Here is a 19,351-nt window from a genome sequence, read left to right as displayed (position 1 = left end):
GGGACTGGAGGGGCTGTGAACCCGTTTGTGTCTGTGGGATGTCCCTGTCCCTCATGTCCCCTCCTCACTTCCCCACATTGTGTCCCCTGTCCGGCCCCACATCCTGTCTCTGCAGATGGGCTGTGGCTCCGACCCTGTTCCTCATGTCCCAGCCAGGGCACCCCAAAGGTGCAGGGTCCTGCTGGGGGACTGTGAAATGCTCCCTCCCAGCTCCTGCAGGCTCCTGGGGGAGCACGGGAAGAGCAGCATCTCCTGTGGGCAAGGACCCTTTGATGGGGACAGCTGTGAGGGGCTCTGGCCCTGTATGGATGTGAGTGGGTGGGTTCAGGACAGGGCTGTGTCCCATGGGCCAACACCAGCCCAGGTAGCCACAGGCTCCAATGGAGCTGAAGGCTCTGTGGGGAGACCAAGTTTTAATGAGGGGCTGTCAGGCTCCCTCTGATCCTTCCGCTCATTATCTAATAGGAGCAGAGCATTTAAAGGCCACAGTGCAGGTGAGTCACTTCCCCAGCCTGTGCCTCAGTTTCCCCACAGGTTGGGCACTGGGATGAGCTGAGCCCAGCTCCCCATAGCACGGCTTGGCCCTGGGGAATGTGGCACAGTGGGTCTGGCCCAGGGTTGGATTCCTCCCTTGGTTTCTCGTGACTCGCTTAGACCTCGGGCACACCTCCCTTGAGCCCCCGATGTGGGCACGGGGCCGCGCCCCAGCCAAATGGTCCAGGTGTGCTTGGCAGCACAGGGCATGGGAAGGGGTACCTCCAGCTCCCCATGCAGCAGCTTTGCCTCACCCAGCCTGTGCCATGTGGGGTCCAGCTCTCCTCCCACCAGGATTTCCTGCTGCTGTTCCCAGAATGGGCCGTGGCCCCGCATCCACGGGGAGCGGGTGATCCCGCCCAGCCGTCAGCCGGGAACCAGCCCCACCGGCACCGGGGTCAGGCACAGGCGAGGAGGCTGCACCGGGGCCGTGTGGTGGGACCTGCAGCGATGCCCCTGCCCCGGCAGCCGCCCCCGGTGCGGGGAGGGCCGGGCAGGGCAGGCGGCTCCATCACTGTAAACAGGAACCGCGGCCGCAGGGGAGCGCAGGGGGCCGGGAAGTGAGGGGGTGCGTGCGGCCGTGGCGGGGCTGTGGGAACGTGTGAGGCAGCGGGAGCACGGGTGGGGATGCAGCACCTTCCCGGGAGAGTGTGTGCATGCACGTGGGAGGTGTGTGCCGGTGTCTGTGTGCAGGGTGAGCACGGGGGGGTTGTGCACACGCGTGTGCCCGTTCAGGGTGGGGGATTGCACGCAAACCTGCAGGGACAAGGCCAGAAGGAAGTGTCCCCTCCCATCCCTATCCCGCCCGAGTCCAGGTTTCCTGGGGCACATCCTGCCTGCATGGATCCTGTTCCTTCTTCCTGGCTTTAGGTGTTTGGGGGGTGCCCGCCTGGCAGAGGGCCAGGGGCAGCACCGGGCCCAAGGGCTGCTGGCTGCCCACCGGCCCCTGGCCCCCCAAGGCGATGGAGGGTTGGAGGGGTGCCTGCGGTCCTGGTCTGGCACTGCTCTCCCCGCCCAGGTGAGGTTCTCACATTCCTGAGGCAGTTCCAAGGGGAGGCAGGGCAGGTGCGGGGCGGGAATGCCGCCGCGCTGAGTGTGTGCCTGTGTGTCAGTGTGTGGGGCAGCCTGGCAGACATGCACCCCATGCCCCCACTGCTTCCTTGCTGGACACTGGATCCCCCACCAGCATCACCCCAGCCCTGAATGTGGGCTTGGGATCCACAAAATCCATCCCACGTGGCTCTTCCACCCTGTGTGTAGGCAGGACTGGGATAATGCCCCACAGGGTGAGCCCACGGCTGGATCAGAGGACTGGAGTGGGATGAGATGGGATAGGGTGGGGTGTGATGGAGTGGGGTGGAGTACAGTATGATAGGGGGTTCCTTTGCCCCAGATTTACAAGCCTGGGTTGCCCCAGGATCAAGGTTCAGTGTGTATCCAAGGAGGCTCCCAAAATCCTGAGTCCTTCCCCTCCCCAAGGCTGGCAACTTAGTTAAGCATTTATAATAATAATAATAATAATGATAATAACAATAATAATAACAACAACAACAACAACAGCTGAGCTGTCGGCTGACTCCTGGAGCTGGGATTTAAAGCAAACCAAGAAAGGTGGCAGTGTCTGGTGCCTGTTGGTCATATTGAATGGTGTTGGTGCCCTGGGTGCCCCTTCCCACCCTGGCAGTTTCCCACCCGTGCTTCCAGGAATCCCTAGGCAGAGGATCTGTGTCCTTCCCTGCTGGGGGGTCTCAGCCCCCAGCCTGTGGCCAGGGGAGGGTCCCATCAGTGGGCATGACCTGGCAACATGCAGCTACGGTGTTGATGCAACCACTGGGACCTCTCCTGACCCAGAATTTCTGCGATTGCCGATTGCCACACCAGCACCGGCACATGGCACAGGCTGGGGCACAGGTTGGGGCCTGGGGGGCACTGGGGCCAGGGGGGCAGTGGGACAGTGGCAGAGCTGGGGCACAGGGCAGGATGGGAGGTGGCCAGGGAAGGGATCTGTAGTTCCCCCTGCCTGTCCCAACATAAATCCAGGCTGAGCAGGGCTGAGGCTCAAACCTCCGCTCGCCCCTGGCTGCAGGGAAGCCACAGGCTGGGAGCCACTGCCCAGTATCAGCAGGGACAGGAGCTCAGTGTCCTGAAGGGGCCCATGAGCTCAGGGAGCCCAGAATAGCTTTGGCCTCACTGTGACAGCAGGGCCATGGCCCAGCACAGCCAAGTATGGCCCCATACCTGGGTGCTGCTAAATCCAGATGGATTTGCCATCCTTCCCGGAGCCAGGGCCAGGTGGGTGGGAGCCTCTGTGGTGACTCCACCATCTCCATCTTCATGTGGGAGCTGACTCACCCCGGGGTCCGGCTGAGCCATCCAGCCCTATGTTGGGGTCCCCCTGCCCACTGTGTGCCCAGCCCCCCCAGGCCCAGAGGGGCTGCCTGAGTCACTCTAGGGGTGACCTCATCTCTGGGGCTTGCCAGGCCCAAGGCCAGGGTGATGGGCAGAGCCCCCAGCAGTGTGGAGTGCCCCACAGCCAGGGCATGGCAGGCAATGCCAGGCTGGGCCACTGGCTCTGGCTGCATTGGGCTGGCAGCTGGAGTGTCCCCAGGCTGTGACGCCCGGACACGCTGCCAAAGGCCACCAGGACATGTCCCCGAGAGCTGGGAACACACGGAGCCAGTTGTGTGTTTCTAAGGACACGCCTGGGTGTTTACAGCCCCGCCAGCGTCACCAGCACAGGCACCACCGTCCTGCCCAAGGACACCCGCGCCTGCCACGAGGCCACCCTGAGCCTGGAGGGATGGTGGGCTCTGGTGGGGGCTCCAGGGAGGGTCCATGGCCGGCACAGTGCCAGGAGAATGGGATCAGCAGCTCCTTACTCATGGCAGCAGTGATGGCTCACCTGAGCATGCCGGGCGATTGAGTCACCACTCGCTGCCCTGACTAAGGCTGAGCCGCTCGGCCCCGCAGGGCTTGAAGAGATGGGGAGGGGGTGCTGGGACCCCCAGCCCTGCACCACTCCCACTGTGGCAGTGCTGGTGGTGCCTGGTGGGACGGGATGGGCGGGTGGAGGTGCAGCGGTTCGGCTGCACCCTCCTGCCGGGGTGTGCCCCGCATGATCCCGGCCGCTGGCCCAGCGCCCGTGGGAACGCTCCCACTCACTGCGGCAACTCCACATGAGGCCCCAGCCGGGCACTGCATAGCCCGGGAGCCCCTTTGCAGTCATGGGGTCGGCTCCCCTCCCCAGGACTGGGGGCTGAGGGAGAAAAAGGGTCCCTGTCCCACCTGCATCCCCCCAGGTTGCAGCCCGGCGTCTTCTGAAGCCATAGGAGGGAGAAACGCCCCCTCTTTCCCCCTCTCCCCTCCTCTCCCTGTTCCCGAGCCAGCGTCAGCTCTGCCCTAATCCCATGACCCCGCGCCTGCGAGGGGAATGCAGAGACTTGCGATAAAATCCCCGTTTGCCAAAGCTGTGGAATCAGCCAGGAATTCATTCCAAAAGGAAAAAAAAAAACCAACAAAAAAACCAACCCAAAGGAGAGAAAAGAGTAAAGCTGCTGCCCGGGGCTGGTGGGGGATTTCCCCGAAGAAAAAGGGCTGGGAATTCCCTTCCTTCGAAGGAAAGGACTTCCAACAATCGGCCCCCAAAAGATTTGGGGCTCCCGGCCGGAGCTGGGGCCTGCGGGATGGGGTAGCACCGTGGGACACAGAAGAGCCGACACCAGGGTCCTGCCCCAGCTCTGCCCTGGCATCAGGACGTGCCTGGTGGCCAGGCTCCGTGGGAAGTGTCCCTGCGGGACCCGGGTAAGCCCCTCTCCTCCGCCCCAGCCCGCGCCGCCGGCCGGGTGCGTGAGTCGCCGCGGGGGCTAATCCCGGGGCCCAGGTTAGCTAAGCGGATTGCGGGAGCTGCGTGTGGCCTGCAGCGGGATTTGTGTAGGTATTTGCTTGTCGGATCGTCTCTCCCGGAGCTGCTCAGCCGTGCGGGGTTTGGAGAACGCTCCCTCTGGAGACGCGGGAGCCTCGGATGCTGTGCAGCAATTATGCCCGAGTCTGCCTGTAATCTTTAACGATTTATTCCCAGGGCAACACAATAAACTAAACACACAAAATCTGGGCTGCTGGGAATCCTGGGATCTCCCAGCTTGTGTCTCTGGAGGCTCCGGTTAACTTCAGCACCTTCAACCATACTGAAATCTGCACACACTTCCTAAAGCACTGGCTCCTGGAGTCATGGGATTGCCGGGGGAGATGAGCTTCCTCCCCGGAAGGAGATGGAGCCATGTGAGGAGGGTGGCAACCAGGAAAGGGGCTCCTCAGGGCTGTCAGGACATGGGGAGATGCCCTGCCCTTGGGGCATGGCTGCTCTGCCAATGAACCCAAGTGGGCCATGCTCCCAGCCATGGCTGTGATGTCCCCTTGTCCCTCCCCACAGATCCAGGCTGGGAGCCAGGAGCTGGCAGCTGGACCCTCTCCCTGCACTGCAGGGGGTGGCTCTGGATTGCCACCTTGTCCCACCATGGCCCCTTCCTGGTGCACAAGCCTGAACTGTGGCTGGGCCAAACCCGTGGCCCCGACTCCCCCCCTCTCCTTGCTGAGGAGCCAGCTGGGGACGTGGCCCCCTGAGGGGCAGCTTCGCAGGCCTGGGGCTCCACAGCTCCCGGGGAGAACAATGGCGCATCCCTGCCCCGGCCCCTCTCCCAGGGACAACAATGGCAGGAGTCGGAGCCGGAGCAGCCTGAGCTCATCTCCCCCTTGAGAGCCTGGAGGGGGCCGGGGTGGGCGGGGGGCCGTGAGCTGAGCCACAAAGGATCCCTCCCAGCCCAGCTCTGTGCCTCGTGCATGAGGGTCTCACTCCCACCCAGCCATCTGCACCCACCCCGAGGGAGCCTGTGTGGGAAGGGACACAGCGGCAGCGTTTTGGGGCTGCAGGGAGCTTCCCTCGGCTCCCACCAGACCCCTGTGCTGCTGCCTCGTGGGTCGGGGGGTATGGCCCCCTCCCCGCTACAGACTGGCCGCCAGATCCCCACTCCAGTTGCTTTGTGTCTCGGTGTGCCAGGGCATTGTCTGAGAGAAAGAGACCCGGCGAGGCAGCCCGAGGTCACGAGCATCGTCCCAACAGCCTCTCTGTGTACACGGGGCGGCCACTGGCCTCGAACACCTTGGCCAGGAGGAACCCGACTCCACCCCACGACCCTGGGACGTCGACCCCAGCACTGGTACCCACCAGCCCCCTTCTCCTCTGTTTCAAAAAACCCTGTGGGGCTGAGTCTGTGTTATGTCTGAACAGTGGGTGGTTGGGCAGAGGGAATCCCTGGGGGGTGGGGCGGGCCAGCCCAACCTTGTTATTAGACATCAGAGTCCCGATATTAGACACAGGCAGCAGCTTTGACACTCAGCTCCCAAGGACAGTTCAGCCCATCCATTTCTTCCCCACTGATTGACTTTGACGCCACTGAGGGGTCACCCGGACAGGGAGAGGTGTCCGGTCTGACCCCTCCCCGCGGGGGGCTGGTCCCCTCTATCTTGCCTGCAGCTGCTCCCTGAGCAGTGGGGACAAGGCCGAGAACGGGACCCCTGGAGGGGCAGAGCCGAGTGCCCAGGAGGGGCTGAGACATCCATGGTGGGCTGAGACTGAGATCAGGGTGGCGGCGAGCCGGGATTTCGGAAGCAGGATCCGAAACGGGGAGACAGGGTCCGGACCCCTAGGGCAGGACTGGGACCAGGACTGGGAACCGGGGGCAGGGGCCGGGACCCCCCGTGGGAGCAGGTGCGGGGACAGCCGTGGCCAGAGCCGTTGCCGGGGCCAGCCCGGTCCCTGCCCGGTCCCTGCCCCCGCCAGGCTCCACCCCGGGCGGTGCGGGATAAAACTTGGGGCACCTCCCCGGCAGCTCCGCGTCAGGGCTGCGCTCGGACCGGCTGCAGCGCTCGGCAAGGGACACCGCACCGACCGCCACCTCTCCCTCAGGACCTTTCTGGGGTCTCTCTCCTTCTTCCTGCCGCCGGAGACTGCTGAGCTCCCGCCGCGCCGGGATCCGCGGGACCGCGCTCGGTGAGTGGGGCCGCGCTGTGCCGGAGGGAGTGCGGGTCGGGCAGCGGGGGTAATCCGCGGACCGGGACTGCGCTCACTCGGTTGCTTTCCCTGGATCGGGCGGGGTGGTCCCGCTACCCCGGGGCTCCCGGGGGGGCGCACGGCAGAGCCCCATCGAGGTGTCCGGGAGCGCTGCCCACCCACCGAGACCTAGCGCGTCCCTGACCACTCGGGGCTTTGTCTACCCTCGGGGAACGGGAGATGGATCGGTTCCCTTCGCTCCGACTTCCGGGACCCCGGTGCGCCCCTCTCGGTCCCCGCCGCGTCCCAGGGAGCGACGTGCCGGGGCGGGCTACCCGAGTCGGTTCGCTCTGTCCCGGCGGGCGGGCAGCTGCCGCGGAGGGCGCCGCGGCCGAGCCTCCCGGTGGCTCGGTAAGGGCCACCCGGTGGTTCGGTAAGCGCTCCCCGGTGGCCGGTGCGGCCCCCGCGGCCCCCCCGGGTGCGGGAGGCGTGGCGGGGCCGGCAGAGGGCGCCCGCGCTTTGCTGACTCATAGCCCCCCCGGGCCCCTCCGGTGCGGCTGTCGGGCCGGGGCCCCGGGGCTGCGGGTGTCCGTTCCTCCCCCCGGGCGGGTGCAGCCGGGGCTGGGACCGGTGGGGTGGAGGTTTCCGCTGCGCGACTGGGGCTGGGGGAAGCAGAAGCGTGCTGGGGGGCGCGGGGGGCTCAGCCCCGTGTCGGGACAGTTCCCCGTAGCCGTAACGGCGTCACTGAGAAGGTGACCGGGCGGGTGCGTGTGACCGGGCGGGTGTGACCGGCTACGGGTGACTGTGCTTGCCCCCCCCGCCCTTTCCGCCTCTGTGTCCCCGCGTCACTCGGCTCCGGGGGTTCAGGCTCCCGCCCGTCCCCGCGGGCAGTCACCTCCCGCCGCGGCCTCCTCCGGTGCGGGGGCCGCTCACCGCCCCCGCCGCGGCGCTCCGGGCCGCCGCCTGCCCGTGTCCCGCGTTCACCCCTCCTCGGAGCCGGGGCCTCGCACGCCAAGCCCGTTGGCCCCCGCGGAGAGGGGCAGCCCGGCGGGTGTTCAGCGCTGCCGGTGCCCCGGCAGACCCCCGGGCCCCCCGTGCCCGCGGCCCGCGCCCCTTTGTTGTGCGCCGGGATTATGAATGGCTCCAGGCGCGGCGCGAGGGCGCGCGGGGGGGGGCGGCGCCGGGGGCGGGGGCCGCGCGGCCGCGTGGGCGGGAGGAATCCGGCCCGACCGCCCCGCCCACCGGGCCACGTGGGGAGCCTGCGCCCGCCTTCCATTGGCTGCCACCGCGGATGTCTGGGCGCTGGGCGCGCTGCCATTGGCTGCGCCCTCCGGAGGAGCCGGAGTGAATGAGGGCGAGGCCCCGCCCCGCGGGACGTTGCTACATTGTAACTTCCCTCCCTCTGCCCCCCCCCCCCCCCCCCCCCCCCCCCCCCCCGGTGCTCCCACGGCAGCGCGAGCGGCGGCCGGTTCGGCGGGTCCGGCCCCACTGAAGGGGGAGCGACGCGGCCTCCCCGCCCCTCGCCGCGGCCTCGGGCCTCACCCCGCCCCCAGACACCCCGCACCGAGAGCACAGAGCGGCGGCGAGGAGAAAGAAAGGAGGCGGCAGGCAGGGGCAGGCGGCAGGCAGGGACAGGCAGCGCCGCTTCTACCGCCCCCCTCCCGCGGCAGCCACCAGAGCGGGGCGAGAACGGGGGATTTTATATTTTTTTTATTTTTATATATATTTGATTTTTCTCCGCCCGGCCCGCGGAGGGCCCGGCCGGTGCAGCCCTGCTTGGGGACCCCCCCGCTCCTAGCCGCCCCTGCCTCCTCCCGGCCCCCGCCTGTGGCCGCGCCGCGCAGCCGGAGCTCCCGTGGGTCCCGCCGAACGACCGGCGGAGGGGGTCCCGCTCCCTCCTTTGTCCGCTCCCGCCCACCCCCCCGCCGCGTCCCGCCGTCGCCCCCCGGCACCGACCGCCGCTGCCCCCGCAGGTCGGCGGATGGACCCGCAACCCGGCGCCAGGAGCTGCAGCCGTGGGGCTCCCGCCTGCGAGGTGGGGCCGCCCGAGCCCCCCATGAACCTCTACATCCACACCACCACCGGCACCCGCTATGAGCTCTCGGTGCCCGCCGAAGAGACGGTGGAGGGGCTGAAGCGACGGCTGTCCCAGCGCCTCAAGGTGCCCAAGGAGCGGCTGGCGCTGCTGCACAAAGAGAGGTACGGCACGGGGCGGGTCGGTGCGGCTCGGGGGGTCTGGGGTCCCCAGCCCCCTGGCAGTGGGGCTGGGCGCGGGGGCGGCCCCCTCGCACCGGGCTCGGCACCGCACAAAGGCTCCCGCCCCCTCCCCCTTCCCGGCCCCATTCCTGTGCGGGGCGGCGGGGGGGGGCAGCCCGGGGGGCCGCGGCGGGGGCGAGCGGGGGCCGGGCCGGAGGGAGGGAGAGAGGGAGGGAGGGAGGGAGAGAGGGAGGGAGGGAGGGGGACTCCGGGGTGGAGAGAGGGAGGGAGGGGGCGCCGAGCCTGGACCGGAGCACGGCCGCCGCCCCCTCGCCCGGCCCTGCCGGGGCTCCTTTGTGGGCGGCGGGGCCCGGCCGTGCCCCGGCCCTTTGTTCTGGGCTCAGCCCCGGCGGCGGCGTGGCCCGGCCCCCCCCCCCCCCTCCCGAGCCCCCAGCGTCGGGGGAGCCTTTGTCTGCCGGGGACTCGGGCCGAGGGGCTGCGCACCCCCCGCGTGGAACGGGGCCCGCGCGGGGCCGAACCGGGAGTAACTTGGAGAGTCTCTCCCGGATCGGAGGGAGGACACACGGGGACACGGCGTCCATCTGCCGGCACCCACGGGGCCGCGGGAGGGGCACGTTCCCAGGGCTGCCTCCCCCACCCCCGTTTGTCCCAGCTTCTCTTGCACTGCCTCCCCCCGTGGGCAGGTTTCCTGTGCTACGAAGCCCTGAAGCCCCTCCATACACCCTCGCTGGCCCACTCACCCCCATGGCTGCAGCACCCTCAGTACTGCCCTATGCTCAGAGCAGGGGTGCCCCATACCGTGAGCTCGCCTCCCTGGGGGGCAGCTGAACAGTGGAGTGCTGGGATCCCCTCCTGCCTGTCAGGCGTTGGAATTGCTTGGGCTGGGCGTGCTTGGGGAGGTTTGGTCCCCTGGGAGCAGCCAGGCTTGCAGCTGGTGTCCCACTCATGTCCCCCTGGGGGGTCTGCCTGGCCTGTACTGACCCTGCTTTTGGCATCTCCCCCCACAGCCGCCTCAGCTTTGGCAAACTGCAAGACCTGGGGGTCGTGGAAGGCAGCAAGCTGACACTGGTGCCCACCGTGGAGGCCGGCTTGATGGTGAGTGGCCTTTTCCTGCTGCTCCCTCCCTCCCACTCGTCCCTGTCTATTATTAAAGCCCCTGGCGAGGATGAGGATGTGATGTGCTGGCAGCCCCGCGGCTCTGCTGCCCCAGCCCTCGCTGAGGAGGCAGCACTGGGCTGGGCACGGCAGCAGGTTTAATATTTCACTCCTTTCTCAAGGCTTGTGTAGAAATAGTGGAAGTGACATGTCATCCCTCCCTCCTGCTGCGGACGCCCCCTCCTTCTCTGCATTTGTAACGTTAATCCCCCCCCTCCTCCTTTTTTTTTCCAGTCTCAGGCGTCCAGGCCAGAACAGTCGGTGATGCAAGCTCTGGAAAGCTTAACTGAAACTCAGGTGAGGGGCTGGATGCCGGGGCAGGATGGAGACAAAGGCGGGGGCTGGGGGAAAAGGACCGCTGTGGCCTCACTCTGCTTCCCCTCCCAGAAGCTTTGGCGTTGGTGCCTCACTGAGGTTTCACCTTCAGCAGAGCTGGGAGTGCTGAGGGTGGTGCCCTGGGCGGGCACCGTCACCCTGAGCAGCGCCGGGTGCAGGGAGGTCCCACACCGCAGCCTCGCAGCCCAAACAAGCTGGGAGCTGGGGAGGTGAAGTGACTCACCCAAGGTCACACAGCAGGTCGCTGGCAGAGCTGGGCGGCTCAGGGCCCTGCCCCAGGGGTGTGGGGCTGCAGCCCCCCCCCCCCAACTGCCCACACCAAAGTGCAGGAATGGGGCTGCCCACCTTCCCCGTGACTGTATTGGGTGTTTAGGGGGCTTGCAGGACCACATAGGGGGCTCATGGGGCTGCTGGGTCACACTGGGGGCTTGTGGGGCTGCAGAGCCCAGCTTCCCCCCCAGTGCCCAAAGGGCTCTTCCCCCTCTCCTTGGAGCTATTCTTTGCGGGTGGGATGGCCATGCCCGGGTGTTCTGTCCCTCTCCATATCCCCCGTGCTCAGTGGTGTTGTGTTGGGGCGCCAGCCCCTCAGAGGGGGGCGCGGAGGGGGCTCGTGTGGGTGGTGTTGGCGGAGCCGCGGTCGAATCGCTGTGGAGTTCCTGGCAGTTGGCGGGGTGGGAGGTGGGCGGGCGGGGGGTCCTCGCTGCTGGGGGGTCTCAGCCACGCGGTGGAAGCGTTCCCAGGGTGGGAGAGCCGTGGGTGAGCCGTGGGTGCGTGCGCAGCCGCCGGCTCCTGCCGCGAAGGTGGAATTTACCCCCAGCCGCGCAGGCCCCACTCCTTTGTTTTCCGTCTCTGTTACTGCTGTGAAACTCTTTCCTTCCTTTTTCTGGCTGATGGTGCAGCTTTGGGGGTTTTTAAGGGTTGTTTTTTTGGGGTTTTCTGTAGCCTGCCTCACTGAATGTGGGGATGGGGCTGAGCCCTTTGTGGCGCCAGGGCTCAGATAGGGGGTTGTTGGGGGCACAGCTGTGACCCTCTGAGGATGTGGCATTGTGGCAGTGGCTCAGGCTGCCCTGCTTGCAGGGACTGACCCACAGTGCCCTTGGCTGCCAGGGATGCCCTTGTCTTTTGGGGGCTGGTTTAACCTCATGTGGGTCAGGGGGGTGAGCCTGGACTGGAGCCCTGTGCCAGAGGCTGCCAGGCTGCTTGCAGGGTGCTGCCCATCCCAGCTGGGTTGCAGAGTTGTGAGAGAGGGCTGGTGCTGGCAGCTGAACCCGCGGGTCCCTGTGCATGTCCTGGTCTCGGGGCTGCAGATATTTCTGGTGGGGCTGTGCAGTTCCACACCAGGGTGGGCAGCGAGGTGGGATGGACTGGGGAGCCAAGGAGCCCATGGAGCTCTGGGTTACCCCTTGCACTGGGCTGTGGCCCCCTCGGCCAAGCACAGCGGGGCAGAGGAGAGTGGGTGGGCTACGGTCTGGCACTGGCTGTGGGAAGCGACTCCACACCTCCCTGCCCACCGCAGGTTCCTCCGGTCGGTGATTCAGGAAGCCAGGGCTGAGCAGGAGGAACCGCCAGCACCTGGGGGGCGGCGGGGGGAGGGCAGGAAACCACTCCTCCCATTCATGCTTTGCTGGGCTCTGCCTGCGTCACGCAGCCTCCGGAGCGCAGGGAGAGCTGAGCCGCTTCCTCTGGGGGGGAATAGGGGGGGCCAGGGCGCTGCCACCCCCTCCCCAGCCTTTGGGGAAGTGGCTGCTGGGCACGGGGGCTTCCTGGAAATGCTCCCGCGCTTCCTTCCGCCCTGCACAGCTGCCCCCGCTTTCCAGGGGAACCCACAAACTGTTCGGTCCCTCTGCCTCAGCTCTTCCTTCCCCCAGTCCCTCTGCTCAGGAATGCTGGAGGGGGAACAGAGAAGGCGGGGGGACACATCCTGCTCTTCTAGGGACAGGAGCTGCAGTCAGAGGAATGTGGCTGGGGTGCTCTGTCCCTCTGCCCCCCCTGGGCACAGGCAAACCCGTGGGCACTAACACAACAAGTGGCTAGATGGGTGTCCCAGCTGTGCCCAACTGGAGACCCTGCAGGGGATGGAGGGCCATTTCCTGCTCCCCCTTCTCATATTTGCCCTGGCCTTGCCTTTCCCCCCCAGATCTCCCAGAACAGTTTCCCTTTGCATGTTTTAGGGGTGCCGCCCTCTGCATGGGGGACAAGGGCTCACTGGAGGCTGCTCCCACTTTCTGGCAGCCCAGAGTGGGGGGGCCTGGGGGTGTCTGGATCTGGGGGCCAGGGTGACGCGGGGCCAGGCGTCGGAGCGAGGCGGGAATGCGTCGTTCTCTGAGTCATCTGCGTTTCTGAGAAGCAGCTGGGAGACACTTGCCCCATCCCCGTGGGCCCTGAGCCTGGCACGGTGCAGCTGAGCCCCTCAGGGCTTGACAGGGTCCCAGAGGGACCCCTGGGTGTGGAGGCTTTGGGGGTCCCAGTGGTCCCAACCCCCTCGATGGGGCTGTGCTGGCCCCTGCGGCGGAGCCGGCTGGGAGGGACCGCGGGGTCCTCCCGGCGTGGGCGGCAGAGCGGGCGGCTGGGTGGGACGTGTTTGCATTGGAGCGGGCTGGTTTCGCCGGGGGGGTTGGCAGCGGCGTGGGGGCGGGTGCTGGGAGCCCCGGAGCTGGGGCGCCGCAGGGACCCGGACGGCTCAGGGCCACGGCCCAGCCCCAGGGGTGCTGCGGAGGGGTGGGGGGCCCTAAGACCCCCTGCGCCTGGGGACTGAGGGGGAGGTTCTTGGTGCCGCTGGGAAGCGCCGGCAGCGCGGGCCCGGCTGGGGTTGAGGTGCTCTGGTTTCTCCCCACGCTGGCGAGGGGTCAGGCAGGGCAGGCTGGGGTGAGTCAGAGGGAGCGGGAGGCGGCCGCGGGGCCACTGACGTCAGAGGGCCCCGGGGACGTGCGTGGGGCTCCCCCGGGAACACCTGGGCGAGGAGCTGGACCTGCTGCAGGGTGACAGGGGCTGGGGTGGGGGGTCCTGCCCCACTGCCTCCCTCTGCGTGTGAAAATAGAGTTGGGGGACTGTGAGAAACCCCACTCAGGAGCATGGTGGGAGCAGGATGGGGGCTTGTCCCCTTTCTCAAGCATAGGAAAGTGATGTGTGACCTGGCGTGGGTCTCCAGGAGATCCCTGTGTGACATGTCCCCCCTACGCTGACTCCAAGAGCAGCAGCAGGGATGGGGTGGCCCAACAGCTGTGGGAAGTTCCATTCAGGGGCAGGAGGTGGCTGGACCTCTGAATGTGACCAGAGGTGGGGTGGTAGTGGCTGAGCAGTGTGAATGGGGCTGCCAGCTTGGCGTGAGGCTATCCAGGCTGCTATGGGGAGGGAAACTGAGGCAGGACAGGGGGCTGGAGTGACCCTTTCCTGTGGCCAGGTGCTCTGTGCATGCACATGCGTGTGCACACGCGTGCCCACGTGCGCACCCGCCGTCCTCTCCCGCCCCCTCGCCCCGTAACCTCCCTGTCCAGAGCTGCAGTGTCTCCTTCCCGCCCACCCCTTCCTCTGCAGCCTCCGCCTGACACGCTCGGGGCTTTGCTGCTGGTATTTTTAAAGCTGCTTTTCCCACGGCTTCTCAGAACCGGCCTCCGCGGCAGCGGGGGAGCAGCGCTGGGGCTGGGGGGGCCGGGGGGCCCCTTTCTGCAGCGCTGGGGATAGGGAGGTGATGGGCTCGGTGGTGACCCCCCGTCCGGCCACAGGCGATGGCTGCACCCCGCAGGTGCCAGGGGGTGTGAGTGGGTGACGTCAGGAGCCGTGCACGGCTCCGCACGTGATGGGCTGGGAAAGCCGGGCCCTGCCGTGCCCTGGAATAGCGAGGCTGGGAGGGCTGGGGCGGGGGTGGCGTCATCCCCATTAGCCCTGACCCCACGTCCTGCCCACAGCTCTGCGTGAGCCCCAGGCAGGCGCGGGGACAGGCACAGCTCCCCCTGCAGCAAACATAAGGGCAGCGGGGGCTCGAGAGGGCTCACGGCTGACCCAGCCCCACCAGAACGTGGGGGGCTCCCCTGTTCCTTGGCACAGCTGCCAAGTGATTTATGTGTCGTGGAGACTGAGCAGTGTGTGCTGGGGGACGGCAGGTGTTGGAATTGGGGGGCCCCCCACAGCTGCGGCTTGGGCAGGGTCAGGCCCCAGCTCTTGTCTCCGTGATGCAGCTGCTCCATCACCTGCTGGAGCTGGAGCCTCCAGGCTGGGCAGGGCCGGCCCCCTTCTCCCCCCCCTCCAAATCTGCCTTTGCTGGGGGGAAAGGGGGACAGGTGGCCTGCACTTCCCTGCCTGGCAGTCCTGAGTCACAGTGGTGGGCATGCAAGGACCCAGCATGTCCTCACCTGCCCCTCCTGTTCTTCCTGTGCCTGCGGGGGTACCCCCTCCCCTGGCACTGGGCTGGCCAGAGCAGTGGTGCTGGCCCCAGGGCCAGGCGTGGGGCTGTGGGAGGCCCTGGCTGCAGCCCCTGCCCATCCCTGCTCTCTGGAATCTGGGCAGGGAGGGGAACTTGCTGCTGGAGAATAAAGGGCAGAAGGAAGAGAAATACCCCCCTGGCACTATCAGCTGACAGAGCTGGCGCTGGAACAGGGTTGCTTGGGGACGGCAGCTGAGCTTTCCTGCCAGCCTGGCACGGCTGAGGGGCTGCAGGAGGGAGTCACCCCTTCCCTGCCCCAGTGACCCGTCCCTATGGCTGCAGGAGACCTGTGGTGGTAACTACCACCCCTGCTTGGCCCCAGGGCTGGCAACCATCGTTCCCCTGCTTGGCACTGCCACGGGGAGGGGGATGGGATGTCTGTGCATGATCTCACTGCATTCCAGGGCTGATGGGAGTCCCTTCTCTCTGCAGGTCAACGACTTCTTGTCGGGCCGGTCCCCTCTGACCCTGGCCCTGCGCGTGGGGGACCACATGATGTTCGTGCAGCTGCAGTTGGCGGCTCAGCAGAGCACGGGGCAGCTCCAGCACCGGCACCTCATCGCCAGCCGCGGCGAGACGGGGGCCAGCGCCAGCCCCCACTGCCGGACGCTGCACGGCGCCGCCGGCTCCGGCTTCGCCCGCATCCCCGTGGTGCCCACGTGCCAGCAGAGCCCGACCCCCAGCCCCACGCCCACCACACCAGCCCCACCCATGTACTGTAATGCCCCCCACCCCGCGCCCATCACCGCTGGGATGTTCCGGTCACACGGGGCCAGCGCGCAGACGGTGAACAGCAGCGTGGTCTCCTCCTGCTCAGAGGTGAGTTTGGGGTGGGGTCTTTGGGGGGGGTAGGTGAAGCTGTGCACTTCCCAGCCCTGCTGTGGCAATGCTTGTCCCTGCCTCAGTTTCCCCATGCATGAAACAGGGTTGTCCCTAGTCTGGCCTCCAGAATGTCCCCAGGTCCCAGGGAGGGGCTCGGGGACAGGGTGTAACCCATGCTGTTAACACTGCCCATCCCACACCCTGTCTGTCCCCACAAGTGGCCAGGAGCTGCTGCTGCTTCCCTTTCCTCTTCACACAGCACAGCAGGGTGGGGCAGGCTGTTGGGACCCCAGGGCTGGGGACACTGGTGCACAGAGGAGTGGGACAACCATGCTCCCTTGTGTCCCAGTAAAACTGGGGCCGGGGTGCGTGCTGCTCCCTGCCTGGGAGCCCCTGATCTGGCTGTTTGGAGGGAGGCAGAAGGGCAGGAGCAGGGCTGTGTGTCCCCCCTAGGCCCCTTTCCAGAGACTGATCCCACTTTTCTCCTTTCCCAGGTGGACTGTGGCTCCCGCAGCCCCAGCTCCCCAGGCAGCAGTCCGGCCCCCTCGGCCCGATCCCGCAAGCCTGGGGCGGTCATCGAGAGCTTCGTCAACCACGCGCCCGGAGTCTTCTCAGGGACCTTCTCTGGTACGTGGTGCTGAGCCTTCCAGGGGGGCTGTGGGTCTGGGGGATGTGGGGGTGGTGGGGCTGTGGATGTTGGGGCACTGACCAACTCACACCCACTTCTCCCCCCTCTCCAGGCACTTTGCACCCCAACTGCCAGGACAGCAGCGGGCGGCCGCGGCGGGACATCGGCACCATCCTGCAGATCCTCAACGACCTCCTCAGCGCCACGCGACACTACCAGGGCATGCCTCAGTCCCTGACGCAGCTCCGCTGCCAGACGCAGTTCTCCTCTTCCTCCACCTCCTCCTCCTCTTCGCCGCCTGCCTCCCCGGACCTCGCTACCAAAACTACCTCAGAGCCGCTGCCGGCGGCCGCTGCCCCCCCTCTGCACCCCGTCGTCCAGTGCCAAAGCCAGATCCGGATGTGCAAGCCCAGCGGTGAGTCTGACTGCCCCCCACTGAGGGTGGTGTGTGTGAAGGTCTGGGGTTGACGCCTCTTGGGGGTCCCTGATCAGTCACATCGCCCTGGGGGCTGTGGCTCGGATGAGCAGAGACAGGCTGGGTACCTGGATGATTGACAGGTGTCAGTCAGGATGGCAGGGTCTCTAGAGGATGGGGGACAGTCAGCACCCCCAGGGATTTGTGGAGGTTCCCTCACCCTGCTCTGCCTCCTGCCAAACCTCACAGCACCAAAGGGTCTCCATATGGGGAGGCGGGTGGCAGGTGTCTGTGGTGTCCTCCTCCCCTGGGAGCTTGGGGACTGTCCCTGCTGCATGGTCAAGAGGTTTTGGGGTCACCCAGCCCCTAGCTACCCCCCTCCTCACCCTTTCCAAACCCACCTTCCCACACTGGGAGTGAGGGTGGGTCTGGCTGCGGGTGCTTGACCATGCCAGGGTGTGACAGTATCTCCCACACCCCCCCAGCATTGTGGGGACACACCTGTATGCCCCAAGGCAGGAAGGTGCTGGAGGTGCCCACCCCAGACCCCCCCAGTTTGCTTAGAGGAAAGAGGTGAAACTAGCAGTGCTGGCCAGGAGGACTCGTCCCCCTCAGGGTTTGCTCTTCCTTCTTTCCTGGCTTGGGGGTCCCAGGCCCCCACCAGAGTTGCTCCAGGCTGGCTCCAGCCCTTGCTGACATGGCCTGAGCTTCCCAGCTCTGCTCTGTGCCAGGAATCCATCCCTGTCCATCCTGACTGGCTTTGTTTGGGTATACAGGGATTGCTGTAGTGGGGATGCTACACCCACTGGGAACCAGCTGGCACCATCATGGGGCCCCTGTTTTTTGGGTGCCCATGCATCTGTGCTGTGGGGGGCTGGTTGGGAGGTCTGGCAGGTCAGGGCAGCCTCCTGTGGTCCCCCCTTCCTCTTCTCCATTGCAGGGGGCCCTGTTATGGGGGTGTCCATAGATCTGTGCTGTGAGGGGCTGTGTCCCCCCCTAAATGTGGGTCAGGGCAGCCTGTCATGACTCCTCTTTCCCCTGCTGTGGGGTGTGCATGTGTCTGTGCTGTGGGGGGCTGTGTGTCCCCCTGGATGTGGGTCAGGGCAGCTCCCCATGACCCCCCTTTCCCCTCCGGTGGAGGTACCCACACGTCTGTACCACAAGTGGCTGCCTCGAGGCCTGCGTGCCCCCCCTGCAGCAGTCCATGGCAGCCCCCCATGACCCTCCTCTCCCCTTTCCCCCCACAGGAGACCGCCTGAGGCAGACGGAGAACCGGGCGACGCGCTGCAAGGTGGAGCGGCTGCAGCTGCTGCTGCAGCAGAAGCGGCTGCGGCGGAAGGCGCGGCGGGACGCGCGGGCGCCGTACCACTGGGTGCCCAACCGCAAGGCCGGGCGCACCAACAGCAACAGCAGCGTCTCCAGCGAGGGCAGCCTGGACCTGGACTTCGAGGACTCGGTCTGGAAGCCGGAGGTCAAGGCCGAGATGAAATCCGAGTTTGTCGTAGCATAGAGACTCCGTGCCCGGAGGGGGCCCCAAGGGACTGTGCTGGGGGAGGGGGTGCCGCTCCCTGCCCCTGCTGTGGGGGGTCAGTGCTGGTGTCACGGGACAGGGCTCCTCGAGATTTGCTGTCGTCTCCTGTGACCAGACGCCTTGGGCCCACCTGCGTGTCACGGGGGGAGCCCCCCACCCCCAATCGGTTGGGTTTGGGGAGATGGGGGGAGCAGCAGGAGTCGCCCCCTCCCCACAACCTCCCTGGCTGGGAATGGGTGTTCCCGGCACCTGGGGGGTCCTGGGACATATCGAAGCTGCTGCTTTGCTGTGAAGAGGGGCTCAGTGGGGGGTGCTCCGGCCCCCCCTGTGTCACCCCCCCAGTGCAGGCAGGAGGAGTTGAAGTCTCTCTCGGAGGTGCTGGAGCCCCCCTGACTTGGGGGCCGTTTGTTTTCCTTCCCTTCTATATGTAGCATTGCTCGGCTGCGGGGCTGGGCCCCACCCCGGGTGGTCAGGGGGGGACACGTGTGTGCCTGGGCCCCACTGCCGCAGCCCGGGGAGGGGGGACGGGGTGGGGGGGCTTTGTTTTGGGGGGGGTGTTAATTTTGTTTGGGGAGGGACAAGCCGAGGCGCCTTCCCTCCGCGGCCGAGCCCAACTTCCGAGTCGCTGGACTCCTTCCCACCCGCCACTTGGGTGGTTGGATTTTCTTTTTTAACTTAAAAAAAAAAAAGGAGAAGAAAAAAAAAAGTAAAAAAATCTGAATAAATAACCCCAAACTCGGTCCTGGCCACGGGGCCGGTATTTATAGACATTAATGACCCGACTGAGCCAATACTGACATAGTCTTCATAGGCCGTAGGATCCTTTTTCTTGTCCGACTTGGATTTTTTTCCGTCAGGATCTGTGCAAATAGAGCCCCCATGTGATGTGTTTTTTGTCTGTAAAAGTCTTTTTTTTTGTGTGTGTTTCAGGGGGGAGGGCAGAGGGGGAGAGCGAGGCTTTTTCGGTCTTTAATATTTTATTTTTTATTTTTGAAATAAATTTGGGCAGTCTGGATGCAACTGTGCCTGGTGTTGGTGTGGGGGGGAAAGGGGATATTTGGGCACCCTGTTGGTGTTGAGGGGACATGTGGGACAGTGGGGCACCCCCTGGTCCTGCCTGCAGCACCTTAAAGTCATTAACCTCAATGACACAAAGCCACATGCCTGTGCACACACATGATGTGTGACTGCACACACAGGACTGTGTGTGTACTCAGTCCTGCATGTTCTCTGCATGCCCCTGCCCA

The 19,351-nt window shown here is 66.2% G+C and overlaps 1 protein-coding gene across 1 annotated transcript; it reads left to right on the top strand.

Moving 5' to 3' along the window:
* The first annotated feature begins 6,413 nt into the window (after positions 1-6,413).
* Positions 6,414-18,622, top strand: MIDN (midnolin). The gene is made up of 8 exons (XM_071578192.1): positions 6,414-6,580; positions 8,554-8,779; positions 9,805-9,892; positions 10,187-10,249; positions 15,141-15,527; positions 16,025-16,157; positions 16,271-16,573; positions 17,821-18,622. Exons 2-8 carry the CDS (start codon positions 8,562-8,564, stop codon positions 18,081-18,083), a joined length of 1,455 nt encoding a protein of 484 aa, XP_071434293.1. The 5' UTR covers positions 6,414-6,580; positions 8,554-8,561; the 3' UTR covers positions 18,084-18,622.
* Positions 18,623-19,351: the final 729 nt, after the last annotated feature.

The sequence above is a fragment of the Pithys albifrons genome, chromosome 27 (genome assembly GCF_047495875.1).
Source record: "Pithys albifrons albifrons isolate INPA30051 chromosome 27, PitAlb_v1, whole genome shotgun sequence".
Lineage (NCBI taxonomy): Eukaryota > Metazoa > Chordata > Aves > Passeriformes > Thamnophilidae > Pithys > Pithys albifrons.
Note: the sequence above shows the minus strand (reverse complement) of the source record. Positions and strands in the feature narration are given on the sequence as shown.

What these genes read in the sequence shown, in the direction of transcription:
- MIDN (XM_071578192.1), top strand. Translation starts at nt 8,562, where the DNA reads ATGGACCCGCAACCCGGCGCCAGGAGCTGCAGCCGTGGGGCTCCCGCC. An exon ending in GCGCTGCTGCACAAAGAGAG is followed by an intron (nt 8,780 to 9,804) that starts GTACGGCACGGG and finishes CTCCCCCCACAG; the next exon opens with CCGCCTCAGCTTTGGCAAAC. An exon ending in CCGGATGTGCAAGCCCAGCG is followed by an intron (nt 16,574 to 17,820) that starts GTGAGTCTGACT and finishes TTCCCCCCACAG; the next exon opens with GAGACCGCCTGAGGCAGACG.